Genomic DNA, 23,721 nt, shown 5'->3' with positions numbered 1-23,721 from the left:
ACCACCACGAATCAAAATCCCGTCATCTTCTTCAACCAACTTCCCCTCTTACTCTCTCCCCTTCCACCCATCCCCGGTCGTCCATCAAAGCCCCTCCCGCCCATATCGCCCGCGCCCATGCTGTTCACCGGCGCATAACTCGATTTCCTCCGCCCGGAGTCGCCATCACTGCTCCGCCCAACGCCCTCCTCATCTCTCCTTCTGCGTCTGCCATCGTCCCCACCGCCCTCTCTCTCCTTCCTCCGTCTCTGCGTCGCTCTCATCTCCCTTGCCGTGGTATCCTCTCCTTCCAACGGATGTCGGTCCGGAACGCCATCGTCCGCGTGATAAGGTACATCTAAGACGGTGCCTTCGATCGGAGGAGGATCCGGGTCGGAGTTGCTGATTGAGTGCACCCAAGAAGCGGTTTTGTCGCCTCCTTTCTTGATGGCTTGGGCGACGGGGTTGATGGGAGCGGGAGGTTCAGCGTAGCGGGAGGAGATGTGTTCGTCCGGATAGTCGGAGCGACGGCGGGAGGCGCGAGGTCGGTCTTTGTTGTCGGCGGGTGGAGATGTAGGATCAACGCTGCGGCGCGAGCGTCGTTCTTCTCGACGGGCGCGGCGGGCTTCTTCTTCGGAGGGAGTGTCGACGTAAGTTGAGCGGCGACGGTCGGGTTTAGGTCGCGATGGACGAGTATGGGTTGCCGCGGCAGCAGCAGCAGCCGCTTCCTCAGCGCGCTGACGGTCCTTTTCACGACGTCGTGCGCGGCGTTCCTCACGCGCCTGATCCTCCTCACGAGCGAGGCGCTCTTCCTCCGCACGACGAGATTCTCGTTCCGCACGACGAGCACGTTTCTCCTCCTGTCGGCGAGCCTCCCGTTCATCCTCCTCGGCCTGAGCCTTTGCGCGCTGAGCGTCTTCCTTTTCACGTTGCCTAGCAGCTTTGGCTTCTGCCACAGCAGCCTCATGCTCGCGTCTCTGGCGACGTTCCCTTCGGCGCGCTTCACGCACCTCAGGATCTTCAACGTCAGCCGCAGTACCTTCGTCAGAAGGCTTACGGGAGGACCTGTTGACTTTGCGATCATCTCGACGAAGACGCTTGGAGTCTTCATCGTCGACGGAGCCTCGCTTGCGACCAGCACCGTCTTCAGTCTCGTAAGCCTTGCTTTGGCGACGATCGGGAGTAGGTCGCGCACCGAAGGCGCCAAAGAGACCACCCATGAGACCCGCCTTCTTGGCGCTCGAGGTGCCCCGACGCACAAGTCCAGGTCTTTCAGCAAGATCATCATCCATACCGCGCGCCTCATCAGCGTTCGGAAATGCATCAGCTTCGCCATTGAGACCACCAGACATGTACGTCGACTGCCGCTTGGATTTGCTCGACTTCTTTCTCTCTTTGCGATCATCGATATCCTTCGCCGAGTCTTCCGGACCATCAACAACAATCATGTCGTCCGAGTCGATCGGGTAGGGATCCGGGATCTTGCGGGTGGTCTTCTCCTTGGTAGACTTGGAACGGTTGACACCCATGACCTTGGCAGCCTTGGTTGACATCTCCTTATCTGCCGCAGCGGGAGACACCAGTCCGGATTCATCAACAGCAACTGACTGACGGCGCGAACTCAATTTCTTTGCCGAAGTGGGGTCCCGCGTCGACTTGGAGCGGGACGGCGTGCCGAACATGGAGAAGCCACGAGACGCACTCGGCCGAGACTTGGAGTCCCTCTTATCGCCTTTGTCGGAGCCCGAAGGATCGGAGGTCTTGTCGAGCGGATCTTTATCCGACGCCTTGCGCGCCGACTTGGATCGCGAGAGTCCAGAGGGACGTTCCTTTGCACTTGGCGAGACGGCTTCCTCCTTGGAAGGTGACTTCTTCGCAGGTGTCGCGCCCCAAAAGCCCCAAGATGAACTTCCTTGGTCGCGTACGACTTTCGGTCGCTCCTTCTTGCTCGACTTGGGCTTGACGCGGTCTTCGGGCGCGTCGTCGAGGTCCAGGAGATCAGGAACGACGGGCGCTTCAACGATGATGGGTTCTTTCGCCTTCGTCTTCTTGTCGGCAGATTTACTCGAGACTTTCTTGTCTTTGGATGATGACTTCTTTGATGTGTCTTTCTCCGGGACGTCGTCGAGTAAGTCAGCGCCAGGGAAGCCACCCGGCACAGGTGAATCCAAAGGCTTGAGATCCGGTGACGTCTTCTTCTTTTCCTTCTCGGCCTTGCTGGACGCCAATGCGGACTTCTTCGACTTCTTCTCGACGACCACAACAGGTTCCGGTTCCGGTTCCGGCTCAGGTTCAGGCAGTGGGACAACAGCAGCGCTAGCCTTGCTTTTGGACGACTTCTTGGCATCAATCGGCTCCGCTTGCAAAGCCTTGATGCGATCCTGAATCGACGACGACGTCTTGCCCGCAGCAGTCTTGGTCTTCGCCATCGATGCGTCAGCAGCCGTGGACTTGGACAAGGATTTCTTGTTATCGTTGTCCGAAAGGACGTCTGGCATCTTCGGTAAGGCCGCGACGTCTGCTTCCTCATTGGCCCACGGATCCTTTCCAATCTTACTCTTAGCGTCCGTTGCGGGTGTGGCTTTCTTTCCGGCTTTTAGGGACGAGCCCCAGAATCCCCATCCGTCAGCCTTTTTGGGTTCTTCGGGTGGAGATGCCTCTGGTTCTGGTTCTGGTTCGGGCTCGGGCTCGGGCTCTGGTGTGGGCTCCTTCTTGCTGGACTTGCTCTCCACTTTGGATGTCTTCTTTTTGCTGTCCTTGTCCTTGTCCTTCGACGATGATTTCTTGGTGATCACGGGCACCGGATCGTCCATTAGATCCAGAAGCCCATCGGGATCCTCATCAAGCGCAGCAGCGAACATTTCCTCATCTGCCTTGCGTTGTGCTTCAGCAGCTTCCTCCTTTTCTTTCTCTTCCTTTTCCTTCTTCTCACGCTCTCGCTTCTCCTTGGACGTCTCTTTCTTGGGCGGAGTCTTGGTCGTGCTGCTGCCCCAGATGCCCCAGCCTGCTGACTTCTTCTCCTCTTTCGGTGACGGGAGCGGCTCTTCGACAATCTCGATGATATCGTCTGGAGACTCTTTTGACTCCTTTGAGTCCTTCGACTTGGTCTTGGACAATTTGACTTCTTCGACTTTTGGAACCTCAACAATCTTCGATCCTTTCTTGTCCTTCTTGTCCTTCTTCTTGGTCGTCGTGGTCGCCCAGAGATCGTCATCACCCGCGTCCAGTAAGTCTACAGCAGGCTCTTCGGCAGGCTTGTCTTCGATCTCCAGAATTGCGGGTACTTCGGGCTCAAGAGATCCCTTCTTGCCCTTCTTCTTCTCCTTCTTACCAGTCGTCCAGCTCGACCAAGGATCATCCTCGGCCGGTTTCTCCTGCACGGACTCCGGCAGAAGCACCGACGCGCCAGGACTAGGATCCACCACTTCAACAATGCCTTTTGACTTGCTGCCTTTCTTGTCCTTCTTCTTCGTCCCTGTAGACCATGAGTTCGTCCAATCATCTTCCTCCACCTTTGGCTCTATAATTGCCTCTGGCTCAACTGCGGGTGGATCAGGAACCACCGGCTCGACGACTTTCTTGCTCTTCTTGTCCTTCTTCGTTCCAAACCCACTGAACCAGTCTTCGTCAGCGGGCGCAGGCTCGGGTATGACAGGAGGTGGAGGCGGTGGCGGGACTTCTTCGACCGCTCCCTTCTTGCCCTTCTTTTTCTTGGTTGTCTCTCCCCATCCACCTCCAAGCCAGTCGGTCGCAGCAGGCTCAGGCTCAGCAGGTGGTGGAGGAGGAACCTCGACAACAGGATCAGGCGTTGCTTCTTCTGCCCAATCGAAGGTGCTCTTCTTCTTATCCTTCTTGCCCTTCTTGGTTGTTGTGCCCCAGCCATCGAACGCATCCTCCACCTTCGTCTCCGGCACGACCACAACCTCCGGCTCCGGCTCAGGCGCCTTCTCCTCCACAATGCCCAACTTGGCATTCTTCTTCGCCTTCTTCTTGTCCTTTGCCGACATGCCAAAAGTGCCCCATGTGTCGTCCTCCTCTTTCACCGGTTCGGGTTCAGGTTCGGGAACGACGACGACAGGCTCCGGCTCAGGTTCGGCATCCCAAGGAGATGACTTCTTCTTCTTCTTGTCCTTCTTGCCGGTGGCAGTGCTGAATCCTCCCCATGGATCGTCGGCCGGCTTCTCCTCGACAGGAGGCGGAGGCGGAGGCGGAGGCGGCGGGACCTCTACCACAGGCTCGGGTTCGATCGCACCTTTCTTCTTCTTCTTGTCCTTCTTGCCTGCAGCTGAGAAGCCTGACCATGGATCCTCTTCTGCTACGGGCTCGACTTTTGCATCGCCAAAGTCCACTGTGCCAGCATCACCCTCGTCGCCGACTGCATCGAAGCCGAAGTCGAATGCACTGCCAGACTTCTTCTTCTTTTTGTCCTTCTTGTCATCCACTGCCGCGAAGCTCCAGGAGGTATCCTCAATCTTTGGCTCCTCTTTCGGCGTATCGGCACTGCTGCCGAATCCCCACGACTTCACTGCACCGGAACCCCATCCTCCTCCCCAGCCACCAAAGCTGAATCCCTTGCTTTCCGACTTCTCAGTTCCACCACCAAAGTCTCCTAGATCCAAGTCGAGTTTCGGTGCGGCCTTGTCGTCGTTGAGGCTGATGTCGTCGAACTTCATCTCGTCCTTCGGCGGGTCTGGCGAGACAGGTTCGTTCTGTGCGCGCGAGGCTGATCAGTACATGATGGTGGTGGTCGAACAGGACAGATGGCCTGTAGCGCGGAGATGCGACGTAAGTCATGGACCATGGTCAGATCATGGCGTAAGGTAGTAAGGCAGAACGCGACGACGTCTCCCCTCCTATCGAGTATGCAAGCGCATGCGCCACACATCGAGATTACGAGGTCTGAGCGCCTCGGCAGCCACGATCGCCCACTACCCCGGATTCGAGCAACTTTAACCCCGAAAGGGGTCCCAAGCCGTTTCCGATTCGTCGGGCTGTGGAATTTGATCGCAATAACAATAGAGATTGAGAGATTTGCACTCACTTTGCCCTTTTTCTTCTTCTTGTCCTTGTCCTTCTTGCTTCCAGATAACCAGTCGTCTTCAGGCTCGGGCTCTGGTGGAGGTACGACGACTTCAGGCTCGGGTTCCGGTTCTGGCTCGATCTCCTTGCCCTTTTTGCCTTTCTTCTTCTTGCCTATGAATGCCGTCAGAACACATATATAAGTCGACAGGACCTCGAAAACATACCGACAGTCGCGAATGAGCCCCAAGGATCCTCGGCCTCCGCGGCTGGAGCTGGCTCGACCACTTCCACGACAGGCTCAGGTTCAGGTTCTGGCTCGACCTCCTTGCCCTTCTTACCTTTCTTCTTCTTGCCTGTAAAGATGATCAGAGCACGAACATTCGTCGCTGCGCCCTCCAAAACATACCGACGGTCGCAAAAGAACTCCAAGGATCCTCGGCCTCCGCAGCTGGAGCTGGCTCGACCACTTCCACGACGGGCTCAGGTTCTGGCTCAGGTTCAACCTCCTTGCCTTTCTTGCCCTTCTTCTTTTTCGTTGTCGTAAAGCCACCCCAATCTTCTTCAGGCGCAGCTTCGACCGGTGCTGGAATCTCAACAACGGGCTCAGGTTCTGGCTCAGGCTCAACCTCCTTGCCTTTCTTGCCCTTCTTCTTTTTCGTTGTCGTAAAGCCACCCCAATCGTCTTCAGGCGCAGCTTCGACCGGTGCGGGAACCTCAACGACGGGCTCAGGTTCGGGCTCTGGCTCAATATCTTTGCCCTTCTTCTTCTTGCCCTTCTTTCCGACGGCAGCAAATGAGCCCCAGTCTAGATCGATTGATCAGCCTTATCCGTATCCGCGATCCCACAATACTCACCCTCGATTGGCTCAGCTTCGGCCTCAGCAGTGCCATTCTCTTCCGCAGCCTTGGCTTCCTCCTCCTGCTTCTTTTTCTCCTCCTCCTCAAATTCTTCCCACGCGTTCTTCTTTTTCTTCTTATCCTTCTTCTTCTTGCCGCCACCTCCGAACCAGTCATCGCCATCATCTCCTCCATCTCCGCCGTCGCCAGGAGGGTCTCCACCGCCATCTCCTCCAGCCGGCGCATCACCACCACCTCCTGCATCTTCGCCGTCCGCTCCGTCCTCATCTTTCTTCTCACCATCGTCGCTATTGTCGCCCCACTTGTTCACCGCAGCGGCTTTCGCAGCCTACACACGACCGTCAGACGTTTCTCTCGAGTTCCACCATAGCCATACCCTCCACTCACCTTCTTAGCCTTCTTGTTCGCCCGCGAACGTATATTCTCTGCCGCAGAAAAGTCCACCTTGACATCCACGACCTCGTAGACCTGTCTGCTCTCTTCCTTCGTTCGGCCATCGATCCAGCCGTGTTCAATCCTAGCTTCTCCTTCCCGTAGATCAATCGCATTCGCACAAGCATCCGTAGCCGTATAATCCGGCGGCACATCGCACAGAGCATCCTCGTACGCCGGTGGCGCATTGCCTTCCGAAGAAACAGACCTATACGGTCTCCAGATATCCCTCGTAATGCTCTGCTCTTTCGTCCGCAATGTTCCAGAGCTCTTCAAATTCTCACGCGAGGTGAAGTCCTCCCAAAACCCCACCAATGCTCGCAATCGCGACTTCAAATGACCACTACCATGCTCCCTCCTCTTCTCATCCACCAACAGGATGTCTCGTCTGCGCCATTCGTGACCGTGTGGAGGACCGTCTGCGCGAGCCACAACAGCTGCCATTGCGGGATCGCGACCGAGTGGAAATGCCGTGCGACGAGGCGAATGTCATGGAAGGCGAAAGTGTCGGTGTGATAGCGAGTGTGTATGATCGTAGTATCGGGCAGAGTCGGCCTGGTGGGGAAGAATGCCGGTCTCAGAGTCGTCAGATTGATCAGGAGGGTCGGTGAGCAGCCAGAGTCAAGTGTATGTAAGGAAGACCAGGGTATGTACAGTTCCAAGTGGTGGGATCGCTGTTAGTTCTAAGTTCGCGGCAGGGGAGGGGGAACTTCTTGGATTTTTGCGCGAGCAAGTGTGTGTGTATCGGATCCTATCCAGCGATTGGCCGTGGGGAGATCTTCCCTCACGCGAGGCAGATTGTGCCGTCGCACATGGATATGGAACAGCACGAACACGGAAGTGAGTTGCAATCACCGGATGTGAAAAATTGTCCACGCGACTGGGTTGAGTTTCGAGGGTGCAGTAGCTACATGTAACAGCAACGGAAAGAGCTCCAGGCTGAGGATTGCGATATCCTCTCCACTGTGAAAGCGTCGAAGACTCCACGATCACAGCGAATGATGCACCGGCAATGCACACGCACTCTGGCGCTGTCGCCACACGCGCATACACATCACATATCGCACAGCTTGTCACAAGGGTGTATAGACGCACATCTCTGCTGGTCGATTGTTTCACCGCCTCGGATGTACGATGGGTCCTAGAGTTTTCTCTCCGATCCTCGACCCATGGTTTCGATCGCCGCCGGCAGGGTTGGCCCTCGTTTCTCTTCGACATCAAATCTACAGTACTCCTTTCCATGCTTCAACAACGACCAATGCGAGAAATACCCAGATTTCCAGTGCGACGCCTCCCTCTGCTATAGGTACGGGACCCTCCGCAAAGATGCGCCGCAGAGACCAGGGTGAGCTAATGCGCGTGTTCCCACACCTTGCTCATCCTCCAATCGGATCCTGGAGTGTGGAACGGAGGAAAACGATACGTCTATACCGCCTTTGTGACGACACGAGTGAGAGGCATGGAGACCTTACTTTCTTGCGTTGAGCAGTATAACAATGGAGAGCGTGCAGTGCTGTCAGGTATACATCCCTGCATGCCTTTGCTGCAGAGGCATATGGCATGGTCCGCTTCCTTGGTCGTCTGCCACGTGAAGGGATCTGGCTCGAGGTTGAGCTGCGTGAACACGCGACACCGCTGGGTTGATGTGGACGCTTGGTGGAGACTCGCTGGTATCTCGGCCGGAGTTTTGGCTGCTTGTTCGTTGACCGCAAGTCTCACGATCACCGCTGTCAATCATGCTTGATCTCACCTCGGCGAAGCAAGTGACAGAAACCAAGGTCTAGATCGGACGTTTTGCAGCATTTGGTGGCGTTCCTGCTGTGATATGAAGTCTCGCAGCTTACCTATGAGAGTGTCAGGTTTGCGATCTCGTGGTTCTTGGCTGACTTCGCACTAGAGCTACTGTTTCCGACCGGATGCTGTCAAGGTAGAGGAGCGAAGAATCTTGATGGTACCTACGCTGTCCTCGAGGCTCGAATCTCGGGCGCAGGGGAGTTTGAAAAAAGTGCTTGATTGGGAGCTCAGTTCTGAGGAAGCACATTGCTGACTCAAGAGGTTCGTTGCACTGTATGCTGGTAACACAGTCCGCAGTCAAAGTGGCGCTGCTTAGCTGCGCCTCATTGCCATATGCAGACTCCAGCTCATTGCCCGCAAGGCTGAGAAGAGATGGACATACGTTTGACTTGACTCCAGTCGGGCGCTTTCCATGATACCTCTATAGGTATGGAAAAATCGGGCGAAAAGCCAGCCAGCACCATGGCGCCTGAAGATCTAGCCAAGTCCGACGACGATAGTGCGAGCCAGTCTTCTCTGGATTCCTTCGAAATGGACGACTCACACATGACCGAAGAACCGTACATGCGACCAGGCTGGCAGCAGCACCATCCTGCCCAGGACATGAATTTCGAGGCAACCTCCCGCACAGATCCATCGACGTTGGCAATTTACAAGAATCTCGTCATTCTCAATGCGGATTCTAATGAAGCCTCCGCACCTTGGATCAGACTTCTGCGAATCGAGGCAGGGCAACCAGGCCATCCGATTCATTGCACGTTATTGAAGCACCAGCTCTGGGAAGACAGAGAGTACTCTGCGCTGTCCTGGTCCTGGGGGCAACAGCCACGCTCCAGGACGATCTCCATCAATGCCGCACAAATTCCCTTCTCCGTAACGGAACATTTGTGGACCGCTCTCGACAAGTTGAGGAGTACGTACAGCAGTACCACCATCTGGATAGATGCCATCTGCATTGATCAGGAGAACTTCGTGGAGCGAGCCGCGCAAGTCGGCATCATGGCTCAGATTTATAACGGCGCAAGCAAAGTCATGGTATGGTTGGGTAGCTCAGGGCATCCTCAAGGTCAAACATCAATGGTTGAGCGTTTCTCATCGCTTTGCAATCAATCTTCGCCGTGGTGGAAAAGACTTTGGGTGGTGCAAGAATGCGCTTATGCCCAGGCATGTCCCCTTCTCATGATTGACGACGATCAAATCAGCATGAGGGCTTTCATCAGAATATTGGACGATAGGCTGGCTCATTCAAATTCGCTAGGGAACACGTTGAGTGGGAGACCTGGAAGTTTGAGTGCAAACCTCGAGCTTCTTCGAATGCCTTTCGAAGCCTGGATGACCGGAACAGAGCGAAACCGACATCGTATGCCACTCGTGGAGCGACTGCGACAGACGTCCGGACGAGAGTGCAAAGACCCGCGTGATCGCATATACGCTCTGTTGGGGCTGATAGATGAGGTCGAAGCACGCTTGATCAAACCCGACTATCGAAAATCGTACCCGGATTTGTTGCTCGACGTTGCTCAAGCTCTCGATCATTATCCGTATAGCAGCATCAAGGGCTGTGAGAGTGCTTTAGATGAATTGATCGAAGAGGAAGACCTCATTTCGAGTGTCCTGGAGCGACGAGCTTGGCTGCGGCAGCGCAATGCCCCACTCGCGGCAATATCGCTGGAACAGCACCGCTCAATCAAAAAGGATATCCAGCGGGTAGGCACAGATGCTAGTTTCGTGCGCGTGGTGAAGACGCTGCTCGAGAGCTACCCGAACACGTCCGCCCGGAAATTGCTCTGGGCTGCGTGGGAGTATTCAGGCATTGTTGGACTCTTCGACTTGTGGCCGGAGCACGACGTTCAAGCACACCTCCAGAAAGCTCTTTACCTCGCGGCAGATAGCGATCAGGCTGTCATCGTTGGGCAGCTTCTTAAGATTGGTGCAGACCCCAATGGGGTCACAATCACTCGGAAGACACCTCTCTGTGCGGCGTCGAAGAACGGGAGTATGGAAGTTGTAAAGCTCCTTCTCGAGCATAGCACGGATGCCAACAGGACGAGCGCTGCGGATGAGGAACCAACTGCCCTTTCGGCCGCGGTCCGACATCAGCATTTGAAAATCGTACAGCTTTTATTGCAGCACGGTGCAGAAGTCAACGCACGGTGTGGAAGCGAGGGAAATGTTCTCTGCGCAGCGATGCGTGTGGGTGATACAGAAATGTTACGTTTGCTGCTCGAGGCCCTCGAGGCCAAGGCAAATCCAAACGCGGTGATCAAAAAGCTCGACGCTCGGGATGCTCTCTACAGTTGCATAGAGCAAGGTCGCGTAGACATCGTCCGGCTGCTACTGGACCACGGTGCTGATCCAAACGTCGTCTCAGGCCAGCATAGCAGTCCGCTATGCGCAGAAGCAGCAAGGGGTGACTATGATCTTGTGTCGTTGCTCTTAGAGCGCAAAGACGACATAAGCCTTGGAATTGCTCAAGTATTCACCGCACTTTGTTACGCAGTCAAGACTGGGAGCTCGGAAGCCGTTCATCAACTTCTAAAAACTGGCGTGAATCCGAGCATGGAGTGCGGCACAGAGTCAACACTGCGTTGCCTCGCAGTGGAAAGGGGAAATCTTGGAATTTTCAAATTGTTGCTGGCCTATCACGCAGATCCGGACCTGAAAATTGGCGGTGGAAGCTCTGCTCTTCAGGTAGCATCAAGAGAAGGTTTCCCTGAGCTTCTCGAGCTGCTTCTCAGAAAAGCTCGCTGACAGGACCACGAAAGACGCTCACGGACCCATTTCTCTCCTGTTCGCCGCCGGAAGAAGGACACCAGGGAGTTGAGTTACTTCCGAATAACCACAGAAGTGGGTCATGGGATCATGCGAATACTGTGATGGCGCATGGAAGATCGGAAATGGCTGGACTGCTCTACCTGATTACATCATTTGAAGCATTCGCGTGCATTCTACTCGGCAGCACCATGCGAATGACAGGATTTCCAGGTCTAGGTCGTCTGGTCCCGAGACTGACGACCAGATTTGGAACCAGAGATGGAAGACAGATGAGGCGAAAGTGTGGGACTGAGGTACTCCAACATCCCCTTGCAACATTGTTGGACGACTGACAGCGGAGGAGGCCAAGTAGTGGCCACTCCTCGACAAGACCAACCTTCCCAGCGACGATTGTATCACGGCGGAATGTGACCATCTCTTGAGACGGCGGAGATCCGAACATGTATAACGGCGCAGATTGGACACAGCTCTGCCTTGCAACGAAGAGGGGACATGTTGGCATCGTCAAATTGTTTCTGGCATATCATGCAGATCCGAATCTGAAGCTTGGCAAGAGAAGTACCGCCCTTCAAAAAACATCGAGTTCAGAACGTCCTGATATTGTGAAGCTATTTCTCGAAAGAGACGCAAGGTCGAAGGTAAAGGTGCCTGTATCTGACCTGCCGATGCGGAGTGGAGCAGCAATGCACATCACATCGAGCAACATGGACCAGTCGACACGGTCTTGAAACAACATGGACTGTTCTAGTCCATTTGGTCTGCTCGGAGGGAATCTCGACATGAATATGGTGAAGAAGAGAAGCGACTCGGAGCTGCTCAGCTATCGCCTTGCGATCATCAATTCACTCGCCGACTGACATATGCTAGATGCCTCGGTGAATACCATCATCAGGAGACATGACATGTGCCATCCATACTGATACTCATTCACCCTCTTTGGCCTCTTCACTTCTTCTATTTCTTCCACTTGGCTACCACCTCGACTTCGTTAATACTCATGGATCAAAGACCAAATCTGAGCAGCATCATCCACACTCAGCCTTCATAATGGACCCAGTGCAGGCACAGCAGGCACCGGCTCTGCAACAGGCTCTGACGATCATACCGACTGCGCCCATCTTCCACCTGCGGCTCCCCATTCTCGACAAATACCGCCCATCGACCGAACGCACGAAGCCACTCACGGATATCTACAACGGGACTTGCGCCGGTACAAAGCGTGACGTCCAAGACGTCGCATTCAAGAATGCAATGAAGCATCTCTATACACTTCAGGGAGAGGTCACAGACGAGCAGATCATTGCAAACTTATTGCCCGATACAAACGATGGACAGGTTTCAAAAGGCGACATGAGATACGCCAGGACCTTTATTTCGGCACTGCAGAGCCAGAACTTCAGTTCTGGAAAAGGCTGGATGATTACGAAGTTGGAGTCAGAGATTGCGTGGGAGGACTTCAAGACTGTGCTCTTTAACGCCGTTCGCTTGGCTCACATCTCCAATCGACGCACCGAAGACGTGTCAGATGCGCAGTTCGATGCCAACCATGACGCCGCGGCCGACCTACTGGCGAAAGTAGCTGCAGCTAAGGGCAGGACTGTTGCTAAGATCAGGACCGAGATCAAGCACATCGAGAACGACACAATCTCGATTTTGAGGTACGATAAGCGCGATGAGGCCGGCTTCACCGATTCCGCGCTCAATCGACTCAAGAACGGGGAAATTGAGCGTCTCGAAGGGCTCATCTCAAGTCTCGAGGCTTGGCCTGAATCCGAGTTTCCGGAAGGAGTCCTGGACGGAGCCGACCCTGATCTCTTGGGAGATGCGCGACTCACATTCACCGAGTGCTCTCCATCGGTCAGAAAGGAATTCTACCAGACCTTTGCTGAGTCTCGACACATTCTTGTCAGCGCGAACCAAGCCACAGCCGACTCGATCGAGTTTCTCCAGTCGCTAGACCAAGCACCATTCATGGCGTGGAAAAGGGAACAATTCTGTCACGTCGCAGAGTGCATGTTCGAACATATAATTCGTCATCGGATCGCCGAAAAGCAGGCTCTCTACATCGACGACTTCGAACAACGTCAGGCCGCTCAAGCCAATATCCCCAGGCCGAAACCGCAGACATACCTCAAAGCGGTTCGCAGCTTCTTCAACAAATACAACGCGAGTGCGGAGCTTCGCGGCGGTCAGCCACCCGTTGGTCTCCAGCATATGCTGGTGAATGGCCATGCATGGTTGGGATCGACCCCTGACCGCACATCATATGCTAATGTGTCTCCTCCGAACGCGGCGCTGCTGGCCCCTTTGCCAGAAAGCTTCACTATGCTGTTTTGATCGCTGCCGGCTGATGCTGCACGAATTCTCTTTGGCGACAAGGACGACGAAGACGAGGCACTCCGACGCTCACTCGAACAGTTCTGGCGTGGGAGCCTTTGCGACTGGTACCTCCTTGGTGCCGCTCAAACTACACCGTATGTGTCGAACTCTGGTGGCTTGGAATGTGAAATCTACGCGAGAGAATAGAGACTCACTTCGACGAGGACGTATGTGTCTACATGTGAGCCAAGACTGCAACAATACTTTCGTTCTCCGGCTCAGACAGTACGGTTTGAGCCACCTGAGTTTCAAGTTGTGTGGTGCGGTTCAGGCGGAGATGTGGAAGTACTTCTCGAGAAAAGCGTAGAAGCATCTTTGCCTTCTCGCAAAAGGGGCTTACAGTAGCATAGACCAAAACAATTTCCATCTTGCCTGCCCCTTCGTGCCCTTTGTTCCGATGTGAAAGGTGAATGGAGAGGAGACTTCCGCACTCGAACGATCAGCTTCTGCTCATTGCTGTGATCTGACGACATGAGTAATATACAGCTTTCTCGCCACACCACGCCGAGCATTCTCTATCGCCACCAACCAGCCTCGGATCTGTCCCCAGTCCGTCCACCTAATGATCACAGTAGCCGCCAGATCCCTCCTCCCTCGCCGCGCGTGGAGATGAGTTTTGTCCAGCAGCCGAAAGACAACAAAGTCAAGGGAGGAGTGCGCAGTAATTTACATTCTGTTCCTAGTCCGTTCTCGATCATAGCACCTCTCCGATAATCTTGCTGGCCTCCTTATACGTGCTGAGCAACTTCTCGCACTTTTCGCGCTCCTCTCGTACACCATCGTCTTCGTACAAGAGTTCTTCGAACAAAGCTTCGCGGTACAATTCCGAGACCAGCCGATTCTGTACGACGTCTTTGGAGTGGTTGACGAGGAGATGCATGACGGCTTTGGGTACTTGGTCAGCAATGGTCTCGCGGACGATGTTGAAGTAGTTGCTGATGAGTCGGCGGATGAGTTCTGTTTCGAGAGATTCGCGTTCTGTTAGTGCAGGACCGGTTGGATCGTCCTGCGATTATGTTAGCAAAAAAAATCATATATGCTGAGACATTCGCCAAAGCTCACCAGAGGGTTCTCCTCGTGAGGTGTATCGTCAAAAGCCACAATCTCAGGAATAGGCACCACTGGTCGAGTATCGCCTCTTCGGAAGCTGGCACTGATACTGGGCTCGTTGTTCTGGCTGACATGTCGTGTGCTTCCAGCAGCCGGCTGCCCTGGCAGAGCGCTCGCGTTTGCGCCATTTTCCTTGCCGAAGAAGTAGTTCAAGAACGAGTCTCGCCCAGCGTTGGCTCCATTGGATGGACTGGCCTGATGCCCGCCGAGTCGGTGACCGTCGCGACCGACTGCCGGGCTCATGCTCCTTGTTTGCTGGGTCTTTGCAGCAGAGCGGATCGGCAATACTCCAGTGTTGTGCTCCTCGTCTTCGTTCTCTGGAGTTTCCGTCCCATTGACACCGTTGAGCTCCTGCTTTCGCCGCGCATCACGCTTACGCTTCTCCTCCGCTGCGGCAGCCTTCTTTTCGCGGTCGTGCTTGTCTTGCATGACGCTGCTCATGGCAGCTGCAGCACCGAGGAAGTTGGGATGGTTCGTGTTGATGTATGCTCGCTGAATAGAAATCAGACTCTCGACGTAGGTCGATGAAGGGCCTAATCGCTCGCGAAGCAGCTCAGAAACGACCTCGATGAGTCGACCTTGGAGTCGTGGGTAGCGTGAAAGCTCGGTAGAGCCGCAGGTGTGGCAGATCTTGATAAGCTCTTCGTACACAAGCTCAACACATCTCTGACTGGGGATTTCAAGCATCTTGATCTGTGGCTTCACGAGAAGATCGAACGCAAGCTCAGGGACGAATAATGAGGGTCGAGGACCAGTCGAGTTGCGAATCGCCGTTCGAATGTCCAAAGCAGAGAGATTTTGAGTCGGGTCGATTGTTTCCAGGCTGTTGCCAAAGACGGAGTTGAAGATGTAGTAAATTCGTGCACCACCGCAAAGTTCCTTGGTACTGATCTCGGATGAGGTACCATCGATAGAAGAGATGAAGGATGTCGCGAATCGGGTCATGAGCTGGAGAATCAACGAGCCACGGTGCTCTTTTCCAGTGAACGCATCGGTTCCGTAAGAAGCAAGCTCTTGTTGTGTTTGACCCATCAAAGTGTTGAGCCTGGCCTTGATATCTGGTAGCCTCTCTCGGATATGTGTCATGAGAGTGGTATTAAGTGTCTTTGCGAGAAATTGAGTACCGCATCGCGAGGCAATATTCCGGTACGCTGGGTGCATGCGGAAGAACTCGCGCTCAGCTTGAATAGCATCCGCCATTGACTTGTTCCCTTGAATGTCCTGTTGTGATCGGTTCACGACTCCAATAAAGCCGAGTTTGAGCGGGTAGACTCTTCCAGAGAGAATATCCAAAGCATTGGTACCATGGTCCATCAGATCCAACTTTGTCAATATGCCAATCGTACGCTTGCCAGTCGCATCCACTTGTCGAGCAAGCTTGAGAGATTCCGAGTTGACCAAGTCCACATTTGCGGGAGAGACGGCCAGGATGATGCTGTTTGGCTTCGCAATGTATTCCGAGATCAAATTCCGAGTCTGTTTCTCGATATCTGACGGCTGATCCCCAATCGGCACTTTCGTCAGACCTGGCAAATCCACCAGCGTCAAACTCAGCACATGCGGCGAGTAGATTTTGAGGTTGATCGGTTGTCTGTTGATGCCCTTGTTTGTGCCTGCTATCCGTGCCGTCTCGCTCTCAATCTCCCGCTTCACCTCTTGAAAGTCGTAGAACCTGCGCCCGGGCATGTGGTTGAACTCGCCCCATTCATCCTGTCCTGCCACGGACTCGGGCGTGTGTGGGATATGTACCTCATGGTCGCTAGGCTTGTCGGATCGCTCGGAGGGAAGGTTGATGAGTTGGAGGATGAGCGGTCTTCGAGTGACGATGCCGCTGCCGCGAGGGAGGAAGTCTTTGCCGACGATGTTCTCGAGTACGGAGGATTTGCCAGAGGATTGAGAGCCTACCACGACCTGTTGCGTTGTTAGATCGAGCCGTCCCAGTTTGAGAATGTTTTGACTTGTTGAGGAACTCCACGTACGATTTGAGGAAGATCCAGGGAATCATTTCCAATTGTGTTAAAGACCAAATCCTGCAGTTTGTTGACGACGCCCAACAGCTCCTCTCCAAAGGCAGCCATGGTCGCTGGGAGAAAAGCGGCGAGGAGAAGAAGGCTGCGATACTATTGTTGACCCGCGACAACCGTGCTCGTGTGATGCGGCTCTCGAAGCCGGCGCGGAAAGGTAGACAGCGGAATCCCTGCTTGTTTTGATCGTGGTAATGGAAAAAGTTCAAGGCGAGTCTCGGAAGGGGTCGAAGAATTGCACAACGTCGCCTGCGGCTGCGCGGAGGATTGAAAGTGTGAGGTGGTTGAAAGAAGTGCGGTGCGGTGCGGTTCGCGGGTAACTAGAAGGCTGCGCTGTTTGTTGGCGCGCATCCACAAACCTGGTTCTGGCTGAGGCGAATTCGAAGGCCGGCAAGCTTCACCCTCGCACGTGACAGCGTGAATCCTGGATGCAATAGCATCAGAATCTACTGAAGTCCTGACAGAATCATTTGCAAGCAAGATATGCAATTTGCCTGAGCATCTCCAAGACGACCGTTGCCGACATGAGACGGAGACAATTGGATTGAGCAGGCCAGATGCGATTGCAAGTGAACCATGGTGGACGACATCGCCCAGAGAGGTTTCATATTTGTGCGTTGATAAGGTAAAGCTGGATCATCTGATCGGACCACCAACAGCTTTTCCAAGACCTCGAAATGCATGAGGTCCGCCTGACAAGACCATGGAGCTATATGCATACTCTTCATGCTCTCAAGCGACACCCTCGTCGCGCCTCATATCAGAGGTAGAAATCGACCATTACGCCATCGCTAAACCAAAACATCCATATGAACGATTCCAATGCCGCTAAGCAGACGAGGCAGTCTGGTCCAGGCTCGTATTCTGCTTCAAATTCATAACCCATCGCATCTTATTCACCACTTCTTCCATCTCCTCGCTCAAAGCTCGCAACTTCTCCGTGTCCGCCCGATTGTCGTTGAGAACCTGATCGACTCGGCTTTGCAGTGACGAGCTAAGAGTATCCCACTTCGACATCATTTCTACTTGCACTTTTCTTGATCGTTCCAATTCCTGCCGCATCTGATCGGATACCACATCCAGCTTCGAAAGACGCGATTCTTGCTCCTCGCGCTGTTCACGCAAAGCAGTGATTTCCTGCCTGGTGGCCTCTAGCCGTGCTCGATACGTTGCGGATAGCTGCTTGTGGCTTGTCTCGAGGATGTTGGCGTGCGTCGTGGCATGCTTTTCGCTTTCTGTAAGGTCTTGGATGTTTTTCCGCTTCTCCTCTATCGCCTCGTCTCTTTCCGTCTCGAGCTTTTGTGACCTCACTTCATGCATTTCCCTTCTCTTGCGCTCCGCTGCGAGGTCTGCTTTGAGCTCTGTGATCATACGGTCTCGTCGTGCAAGGAGAGCGTTGTCCACTCCCCGCGCATGCGTCAGATTGTCGTTCTCTGCTTGTAATGCGTCGATGCGTGGTTTGGCCATTTGAATCCCTCGTTGCAGTTCCTCCCCTTTGATAATTTGCTCTTTGAGTTCGCGCTTGAGTCGGTCGTTGTCTGTCATCAACTTCTCAATCACCCTCCCTGACTTCCCTCCGGTGGTGGCATGACCAACAGCTGAGCTCCAGTTGGTGCCGCTGTCTGATGTAGGTGACGATGGTCGAGCATTGGGGGAAGCATCGGTGCTCCGTGATTGTGAGGAGACATCTCCTCCAGAAGTCCGTCTTGTGCCATTGGTGCTGGGTGAAAGTAGGAAGTTGTTCGAAGTTGCTGTGCTTACACCGTTGCTCGGAGGGGTGCTGAACATCTGGTAGCTGGTCATGGCGAGCTCCGGTAAGCTTGGTATCGAGGAGGTGGTATAGTTGTAGTCATCGGAAGGCGGAGGCGGAGGCGGTGGAAGAGGCGTCTGCACCGCTGAGGAGCGAGTTGCAAGGCCTGTGAAAGATGAAACGATTAGCCAAGTGCAAATGCGGTCAATCAGTAGTGTAAGCGCTGTGTTGATAGTTCCCCCGGCATTTGTCCAGGATCGGCAGGGCCAGTGTTCCGGGTTTCGTCTCCAGGTGCGGACGTCACTTCGTTTGGCACGTCGAAGGGCAGGCAGGCAGGTGTAGCAGATATCCAGTCCAATAGCTGACATCGAGCAGGTTCGTCGAGTTCCAAGGAGTGCTGTAGCGTGAGAGCGAAGTAAAAGAAACTTGTTGACATACCGCCTGATTCAGTATGTTTAGCATCTACTCTCATAACTTGAGCGATCGGAGGGAATGGCAACGGACGGAGCTTCGCTGTCATGGTCATAATTACCAACGACTTGAGTGTGGGCGGTGTGAGTTGGAGAAGTGCATGAAGGAAAGGAGTCGCGCTTCGTGAAGAAGGCAAATGGGTGGTTTTAATTGCCTAAACGGTGTCGTTGTTCTTTATGTGGGCACGATCCGTTGGCGTACCGGTTCAAGTCTTGAAATAGAGTTTAGACTTCACAGTGGTCTGAGGCCTAAAGCAGCCACACTAGTCACTTTATCACTTCACTTTCACGGGACAAGGCAGAAGAGGTGTCGCATGACCACAGAACCTTGCAATATGCAGTCACGGGTGAATGCCCGTCGAATATAGAACGATGGCTGTGATCTTTCCCCATATGCCTGCGGCCCATCCATATGCGCGAGTGCCTGATATGGCTCTCAAGCGCAGCGATAGCTTGGAGCCTTCTCACTAACTCTCCTTCTTGTAGAGGACACGGCTGCTCCTGTCATCACAATGCAGCTCCCCCACACATGCTTTCAAGATGCACAGTGTGTCATGCATGCCCTTTGATTCAGCCCTCCGCCTTGACCTCCTCCTTGACCTCCTCGAGCACTGCCGGCCGCCATTTCACCAGAATCTTCTTCGTCGAAGTCTTCGCATCACTGTTCTCCCTCCACATCTGCTCCACACAATCGATCGCAAGCTCCCGCACCGGAGGCTTAAACATGATCAGATACAGTAGCGCATTCGTGCTGATGGCCACACGCTCCGGATCCTCGGCAATCTTCCTCACTCTATCAAGCACATCGCGGTTGATGGCCGGTACTTCGGACAGCAATCTGATGAGGATGCGACCATCTTTGACGTCGAAGTATGGCATCATACCATCCAGTAGTCGCAATGTCCAGAACCAGTAATTCGGCAGGTCGTCGCTGTCGACATCCATGCCTTGTGCTTCGTTCTGCTTCTGCTGCAATCGATCTGAATACCACTCCTCATTCAGCCAGATGATAGCCACCTCCATCCTGCTCCGGAAGCTCTCCATGACATAGTTCAAAAGTGACTCGCGTATGCCAGCGGAGAGGTTGAATACATGGCCCCTTTTGCTGAGCGAACGGTCCTGGTTCTCTTTCTTCACTTCGTCCTTCTCTCCTAGGTCGAACGAAGACCGTGTTGCTAGTCGAGTGACGAGCGTGATCCAGCCTTCTCTATCGTGACTCGCTGAAACGGCTGCGAGTCTATTGAAGCCATGCTCGTGGGCTTGTCGAGCCTTTGGTTTGGCTTCTTTGTCGAGACTCGCAAGGGTTCCAAAGACGCGCGTCAAAGCCGTCTTGCTGTATTCGTCTCGATCTTGGTCGGTCAGGGGCGGAGGCGGAGGTAAGTTGAAGGTAGTGACAGCAATCTCGGGAGCTACACCATTGGGAGGTGCATCATCTAGTCTGTTCAGGATTTGGTCGGTGTCCTCGAATGTCGCGAGGGGATCGTAATCGTCATCATCGTCGTCACCAGTGACAGCTTTGGCGGCATCCACCGCTGTTTTCTTGCTCAGCTCGAGCCACCTTGATCTCACCACATTGATGGCTTCGTTCAGTCGGTCCTCGGTCAGGGCTTGGAAGAGAGCAGGGACTAGCGTCTCCATGATATTTCGGGGCACACGCTCGACAGGGAATGTGTTTATCCGGACATCGTCTGTAAGCGTCCATATTTGGGCAAGAGATACCGGGCCAGGTGGTAAGGGGGGATATGCGGTTGGACGCGGCGGGTGAGGTCGTTGTTGCTGCACAGGAGCTCCATTTGCTGCTGCATGGTTGAGTCGCTGCCGCTTCGCGTCGTCTAATCCGTTGGCTGGCGCATCAGGGGCAGGTCGCTTTAGTTGATTGTTCTCCGAGAACACTTCCGTCAAGTTGTGTTTCAACCGCTCGATTTGCTGCTGTATCCTGCCAGCGAAGGTGCTGTTTGGGTTGCGTTTAAGACAATTCAGAAGGAAGGACATCGTTGTTCGTGTCATGCTTCTGATGGTGACTCGATTTCTGGATGATAGAGGTCGGGTCGCTGACTTGAGCGGGTTGAAGTTGAGGACTGTGGTCAAGACCTTACTCGCGACACTCGCGCGCTTATGCACAAGGTTTGCGAGGGCGTTCAAGGTGGCAGTCACGAGGAGAGGGTCATCGACATTGTCCTGCAGCACACTCAACAGCCTGTCCAGAAGTCCAGAAGCCTCAGCCTCGAGGTTGGCAGGCGGTATGACAGGGTGGTCTCTTGGTACAAGCGCCAGACTGATCTCATACTCAGGCCGCCGAGGATCTGCGACCAAGCCTGGCGTCTGAGTCTGTACCACGCATGCGACAAATTTGATGCAACATATCCGTACTCCGGGCGCTGCTGTGTCCATCCTCCGTAAAATGCTGCTCTTGATGCTGGCGATCTTGGCCCATGTCTCCGTATCTGTCGGCGCGGTCACCGTGTGCCTGAACACGAACTCATATATGCTCGCAGCACATTGTACCGCGCTCTTCACGACGTTCGTGTCCTCCTCCTCCCCCGCGATATCCTTCCGGTTCAAATAGCCTTTGATAGTATCGAGCACCTCCGAAGACATCTGCTGCTTCGATTCTCGGGTCACGACCTGCGAAGCGAACGTTTCTGCGAGGAAATCGGCGCCCCATCTTCGCAGCTCGAGCTGTGCTGCAGGCGTAACGACTTGAACGATACCAGGCACTACGGCAGGGTATAGAGTGGGATCGCGCAGCACGATGTCGCGTGCAGAATTGAGCGATTTCAGAGTCTCGCTGGCCGTCGCCATCGCAGCGTTGCGGCAACTGCAGCGTAATGTTGTTGGCGTGTATGGAGAGTCACGAGGTAACACGAGCTGCTGCTACTGCACGCACTGGGCGAGGTATCTACAAAAGGAGACTCAATTCCCTCCCTGGTCGGCGGACATTGCTGGCGGTGATGGTGGTGTTGTTGTCGCGGCGGAAGTTGAAAGGACAGGGTGGTGTGTTGATTGTGATGTAGAGTGAGGTGAAGTTGTGAAGAAGCGGACGCGAGGTGCAGCTTGCAGAGGAAGAGGTCCGCCTCGTGAAGTCGCGACCGGCGCAGAAGCTTGGCATGAACGAACGACCATCGATCGCAAGTCGAGCATCATCATCGACTACACATCACATTCAAAAATGGCTCTCGGAAGGTTGGTGGACGGAAGAAGAATCGCCGAGATACAGTATGGACTGACAATGCTTTTAGAATACCCCAATCGTCTTACTACGACAAGAACAATCGACCATCTGCCGCACTCTACCGTGCCAGACAGCCATATCTCATCCGCAATGGACTGACCGGCCTTGCATTATTCGGCTTCGTTGCGGGAGTTTGTACGTTACTCTGCATGAGCAAAACATAACTCCGGAAAGCAATGAACTTTCAAGCTGATTCACCGGCATAGATACATGGACAATCCGTGCCATCGGGCAAGATGACTTCTCCGACGTTCCCGTTCCCGATGCGCCAGTCGAGAACGCAGCAGCACCGCATTCGAGTATGGTCAGGAGTGCTGGACCAAAGTGATCTTATGGTTAGAAGGACACGGGCGATGAAAGAAAGTGAGAAGACCTAAACATTAGGCATGATACAATATCCAGCGGCATTGCAAGGCGTTCAAGGAACAGGAGGATCATGCCGGTCGCAGACCATCGTCCACGATATCCAGAAAGATCGCGGCACTCCAAAATTCTCGCGCTCCCTAAAGTAGAGGAGCAATTATGTCCACGAGGCGGACAGCTGCTGGCATACGACTAGTCGAGCATTCGCTTCGGAGACATTCGAGTGCGATCTGTGCGGAGCTTTGAGTGCTATAGACACGGCTGTCGCGAGGGTTTGCTACGCTCGCTTTACGGTCAGGGATATGGCCAGCTTTCAAAGCTTCGGACTGTTGCTAAACGACCTCTTCAGTAGCCTGCGCGGCCAGCTTGTATGGCATGTACAGAGATGAGCCGACATCTATCACATTCGCCGATCCGCATCGCATCCTGTGCTCGAAAATTACCGACGTCCGCGATCATTACTCGATGTATTGCACGTAGGCAAGGCTGACGTTTGGCACAAGGAGCATTGCAGAGGTTATCGTTCCCAGCTTGCAGCTATTTACATACAAACGAAAACCAACTCAAGATCCGCTGTCTGCAGCAGCCGGTGTCACCTTGCGGAAGTTCTCAAAAGGCTGCTCTGCCGGAACCTTGTTGTCCTTTAATTGCTGGTGCTTCTCCTCCTGCTTGCTGTATGCCTCCTTCTGGTATTTCTCAATCAAGACATCCAAGTTGGCACCACCGCGACCGGCTGGCACGTTCCATGGGTTGGAGTGGTTGAATTGTCTGCGAGTAAACTGTCAGCCCTTGCACCTTTACCACCTTTACACTGAGCACGAAGTGCCGTGGGAGCGCTGCCCTATTCCACGCGCGCTCCAATCGTGGCATGCTAAGCATGTTGTATACGACGTACTCAGGGTATCTCAGATCCACATGTCTGACGTTGTTGTTGGTCTCATGAATGAACAAACTCCTGTCCGCCGCCGCCTGCTCCATAGCTCTCGTGTGCGTGTCGTTTCGCTGCGCCCATTGCGTCTTGTACCCGGCGTATGTTTCGGAGATCCAGCGGGTGAAGTATGGCTTGTCGTTGCTGCCCTGTCCGCTGAACTTGTAGAGGGCCATGGACGCGGGAATAGCAGCAATGGCGATGAAGAATCCGCGCTACAGATCATGTCAGCGATTGTCAGGGACATACACTTGAGCAGGCCGCATATTGCTGTCGTGCTCGGGATAGCCGTACACCGTAGCTCTCGTTCACGGGACCGTCATGGCCGTGGGATCCCGAAGCCTGTCGCCGCTGCGCGACATTCTGCGACCGTAGTCGGCGCGCGACTGTTCGTGCCGTCCTTGAGGGAATCATCGTGGGTGGTATGTGTGTGTACAGCGCATGCGCAATGGCTAGACGACTGAAGTCGGAAGTGAGGTTAGCGCACGAAACCCGATCGGGGATTCCCATCAAAACTTAGCGGGTCGTTTTGATGGGCATTGATTGGAGGCTTGAACAGCACTTTGAACATTCCCCAATTCGACATCTCCAACTCCAATAGTCAC

At 54.1% G+C, this 23,721-nt stretch overlaps 8 protein-coding genes across 8 annotated transcripts; 3 read left to right on the top strand and 5 right to left on the bottom strand.

Annotated features, from left to right (window-relative positions):
* Positions 1 to 11: 11 nt before the first annotated feature.
* MYCGRDRAFT_107731 (uncharacterized protein) lies at positions 12 to 6,735 on the bottom strand (the record flags this gene model as incomplete). The annotated part of the gene is made up of 6 exons (XM_003856715.1): positions 12 to 4,688; positions 5,021 to 5,172; positions 5,226 to 5,354; positions 5,408 to 5,806; positions 5,857 to 6,187; positions 6,247 to 6,735. The coding sequence occupies 6 exons, from the start codon at positions 6,733 to 6,735 to the stop codon at positions 12 to 14; spliced, it is 6,177 nt and encodes a 2,058-aa protein (XP_003856763.1).
* Positions 6,736 to 8,547: 1,812 nt separating this feature from the next.
* On the top strand, positions 8,548 to 10,624 carry MYCGRDRAFT_90183 (uncharacterized protein; the record flags this gene model as incomplete). Its single annotated transcript, XM_003856869.1, has 2 exons — positions 8,548 to 9,792; positions 10,586 to 10,624. 2 exons carry the CDS (start codon positions 8,548 to 8,550, stop codon positions 10,622 to 10,624), a joined length of 1,284 nt encoding a protein of 427 aa, XP_003856917.1.
* Positions 10,625 to 11,907: 1,283 nt separating this feature from the next.
* Positions 11,908 to 12,817, top strand: MYCGRDRAFT_90182 (uncharacterized protein; the record flags this gene model as incomplete). Its single annotated transcript, XM_003856870.1, has 2 exons — positions 11,908 to 12,717; positions 12,788 to 12,817. The coding sequence occupies 2 exons, from the start codon at positions 11,908 to 11,910 to the stop codon at positions 12,815 to 12,817; spliced, it is 840 nt and encodes a 279-aa protein (XP_003856918.1).
* A 1,116-nt stretch (positions 12,818 to 13,933) lies between these two features.
* Positions 13,934 to 16,663, bottom strand: MYCGRDRAFT_107730 (uncharacterized protein; the record flags this gene model as incomplete). Its single annotated transcript, XM_003856714.1, has 3 exons — positions 13,934 to 14,245; positions 14,302 to 16,260; positions 16,329 to 16,663. The coding sequence occupies 3 exons, from the start codon at positions 16,425 to 16,427 to the stop codon at positions 13,934 to 13,936; spliced, it is 2,370 nt and encodes a 789-aa protein (XP_003856762.1).
* Positions 16,664 to 17,178: 515 nt separating this feature from the next.
* Positions 17,179 to 18,649, bottom strand: MYCGRDRAFT_107729 (uncharacterized protein; the record flags this gene model as incomplete). Its single annotated transcript, XM_003856713.1, has 2 exons — positions 17,179 to 18,484; positions 18,562 to 18,649. The coding sequence occupies 2 exons, from the start codon at positions 18,647 to 18,649 to the stop codon at positions 17,202 to 17,204; spliced, it is 1,371 nt and encodes a 456-aa protein (XP_003856761.1).
* A 544-nt stretch (positions 18,650 to 19,193) lies between these two features.
* MYCGRDRAFT_10934 (uncharacterized protein) lies at positions 19,194 to 21,380 on the bottom strand (the record flags this gene model as incomplete). The annotated part of the gene is made up of 1 exon (XM_003856712.1): positions 19,194 to 21,380. A coding segment is annotated over one exon (2,187 nt), but the record flags the coding sequence as incomplete, so codon positions are not given.
* Positions 21,381 to 21,728: 348 nt separating this feature from the next.
* On the top strand, positions 21,729 to 22,580 carry MYCGRDRAFT_102927 (uncharacterized protein; the record flags this gene model as incomplete). Its single annotated transcript, XM_003856871.1, has 3 exons — positions 21,729 to 21,776; positions 21,833 to 21,960; positions 22,032 to 22,580. The coding sequence occupies 3 exons, from the start codon at positions 21,763 to 21,765 to the stop codon at positions 22,151 to 22,153; spliced, it is 264 nt and encodes an 87-aa protein (XP_003856919.1).
* Positions 22,581 to 22,684: 104 nt separating this feature from the next.
* MYCGRDRAFT_67458 (uncharacterized protein) lies at positions 22,685 to 23,530 on the bottom strand (the record flags this gene model as incomplete). Its single annotated transcript, XM_003856711.1, has 3 exons — positions 22,685 to 22,956; positions 23,084 to 23,331; positions 23,411 to 23,530. 3 exons carry the CDS (start codon positions 23,528 to 23,530, stop codon positions 22,752 to 22,754), a joined length of 573 nt encoding a protein of 190 aa, XP_003856759.1.
* Between the last annotated feature and the right edge of the window lie 191 nt (positions 23,531 to 23,721).

This window comes from Zymoseptoria tritici, chromosome 1 (genome assembly GCF_000219625.1).
Source record: "Zymoseptoria tritici IPO323 chromosome 1, whole genome shotgun sequence".
NCBI classification, from domain to species: domain Eukaryota; kingdom Fungi; phylum Ascomycota; class Dothideomycetes; order Mycosphaerellales; family Mycosphaerellaceae; genus Zymoseptoria; species Zymoseptoria tritici.
Note: the sequence above shows the minus strand (reverse complement) of the source record. Positions and strands in the feature narration are given on the sequence as shown.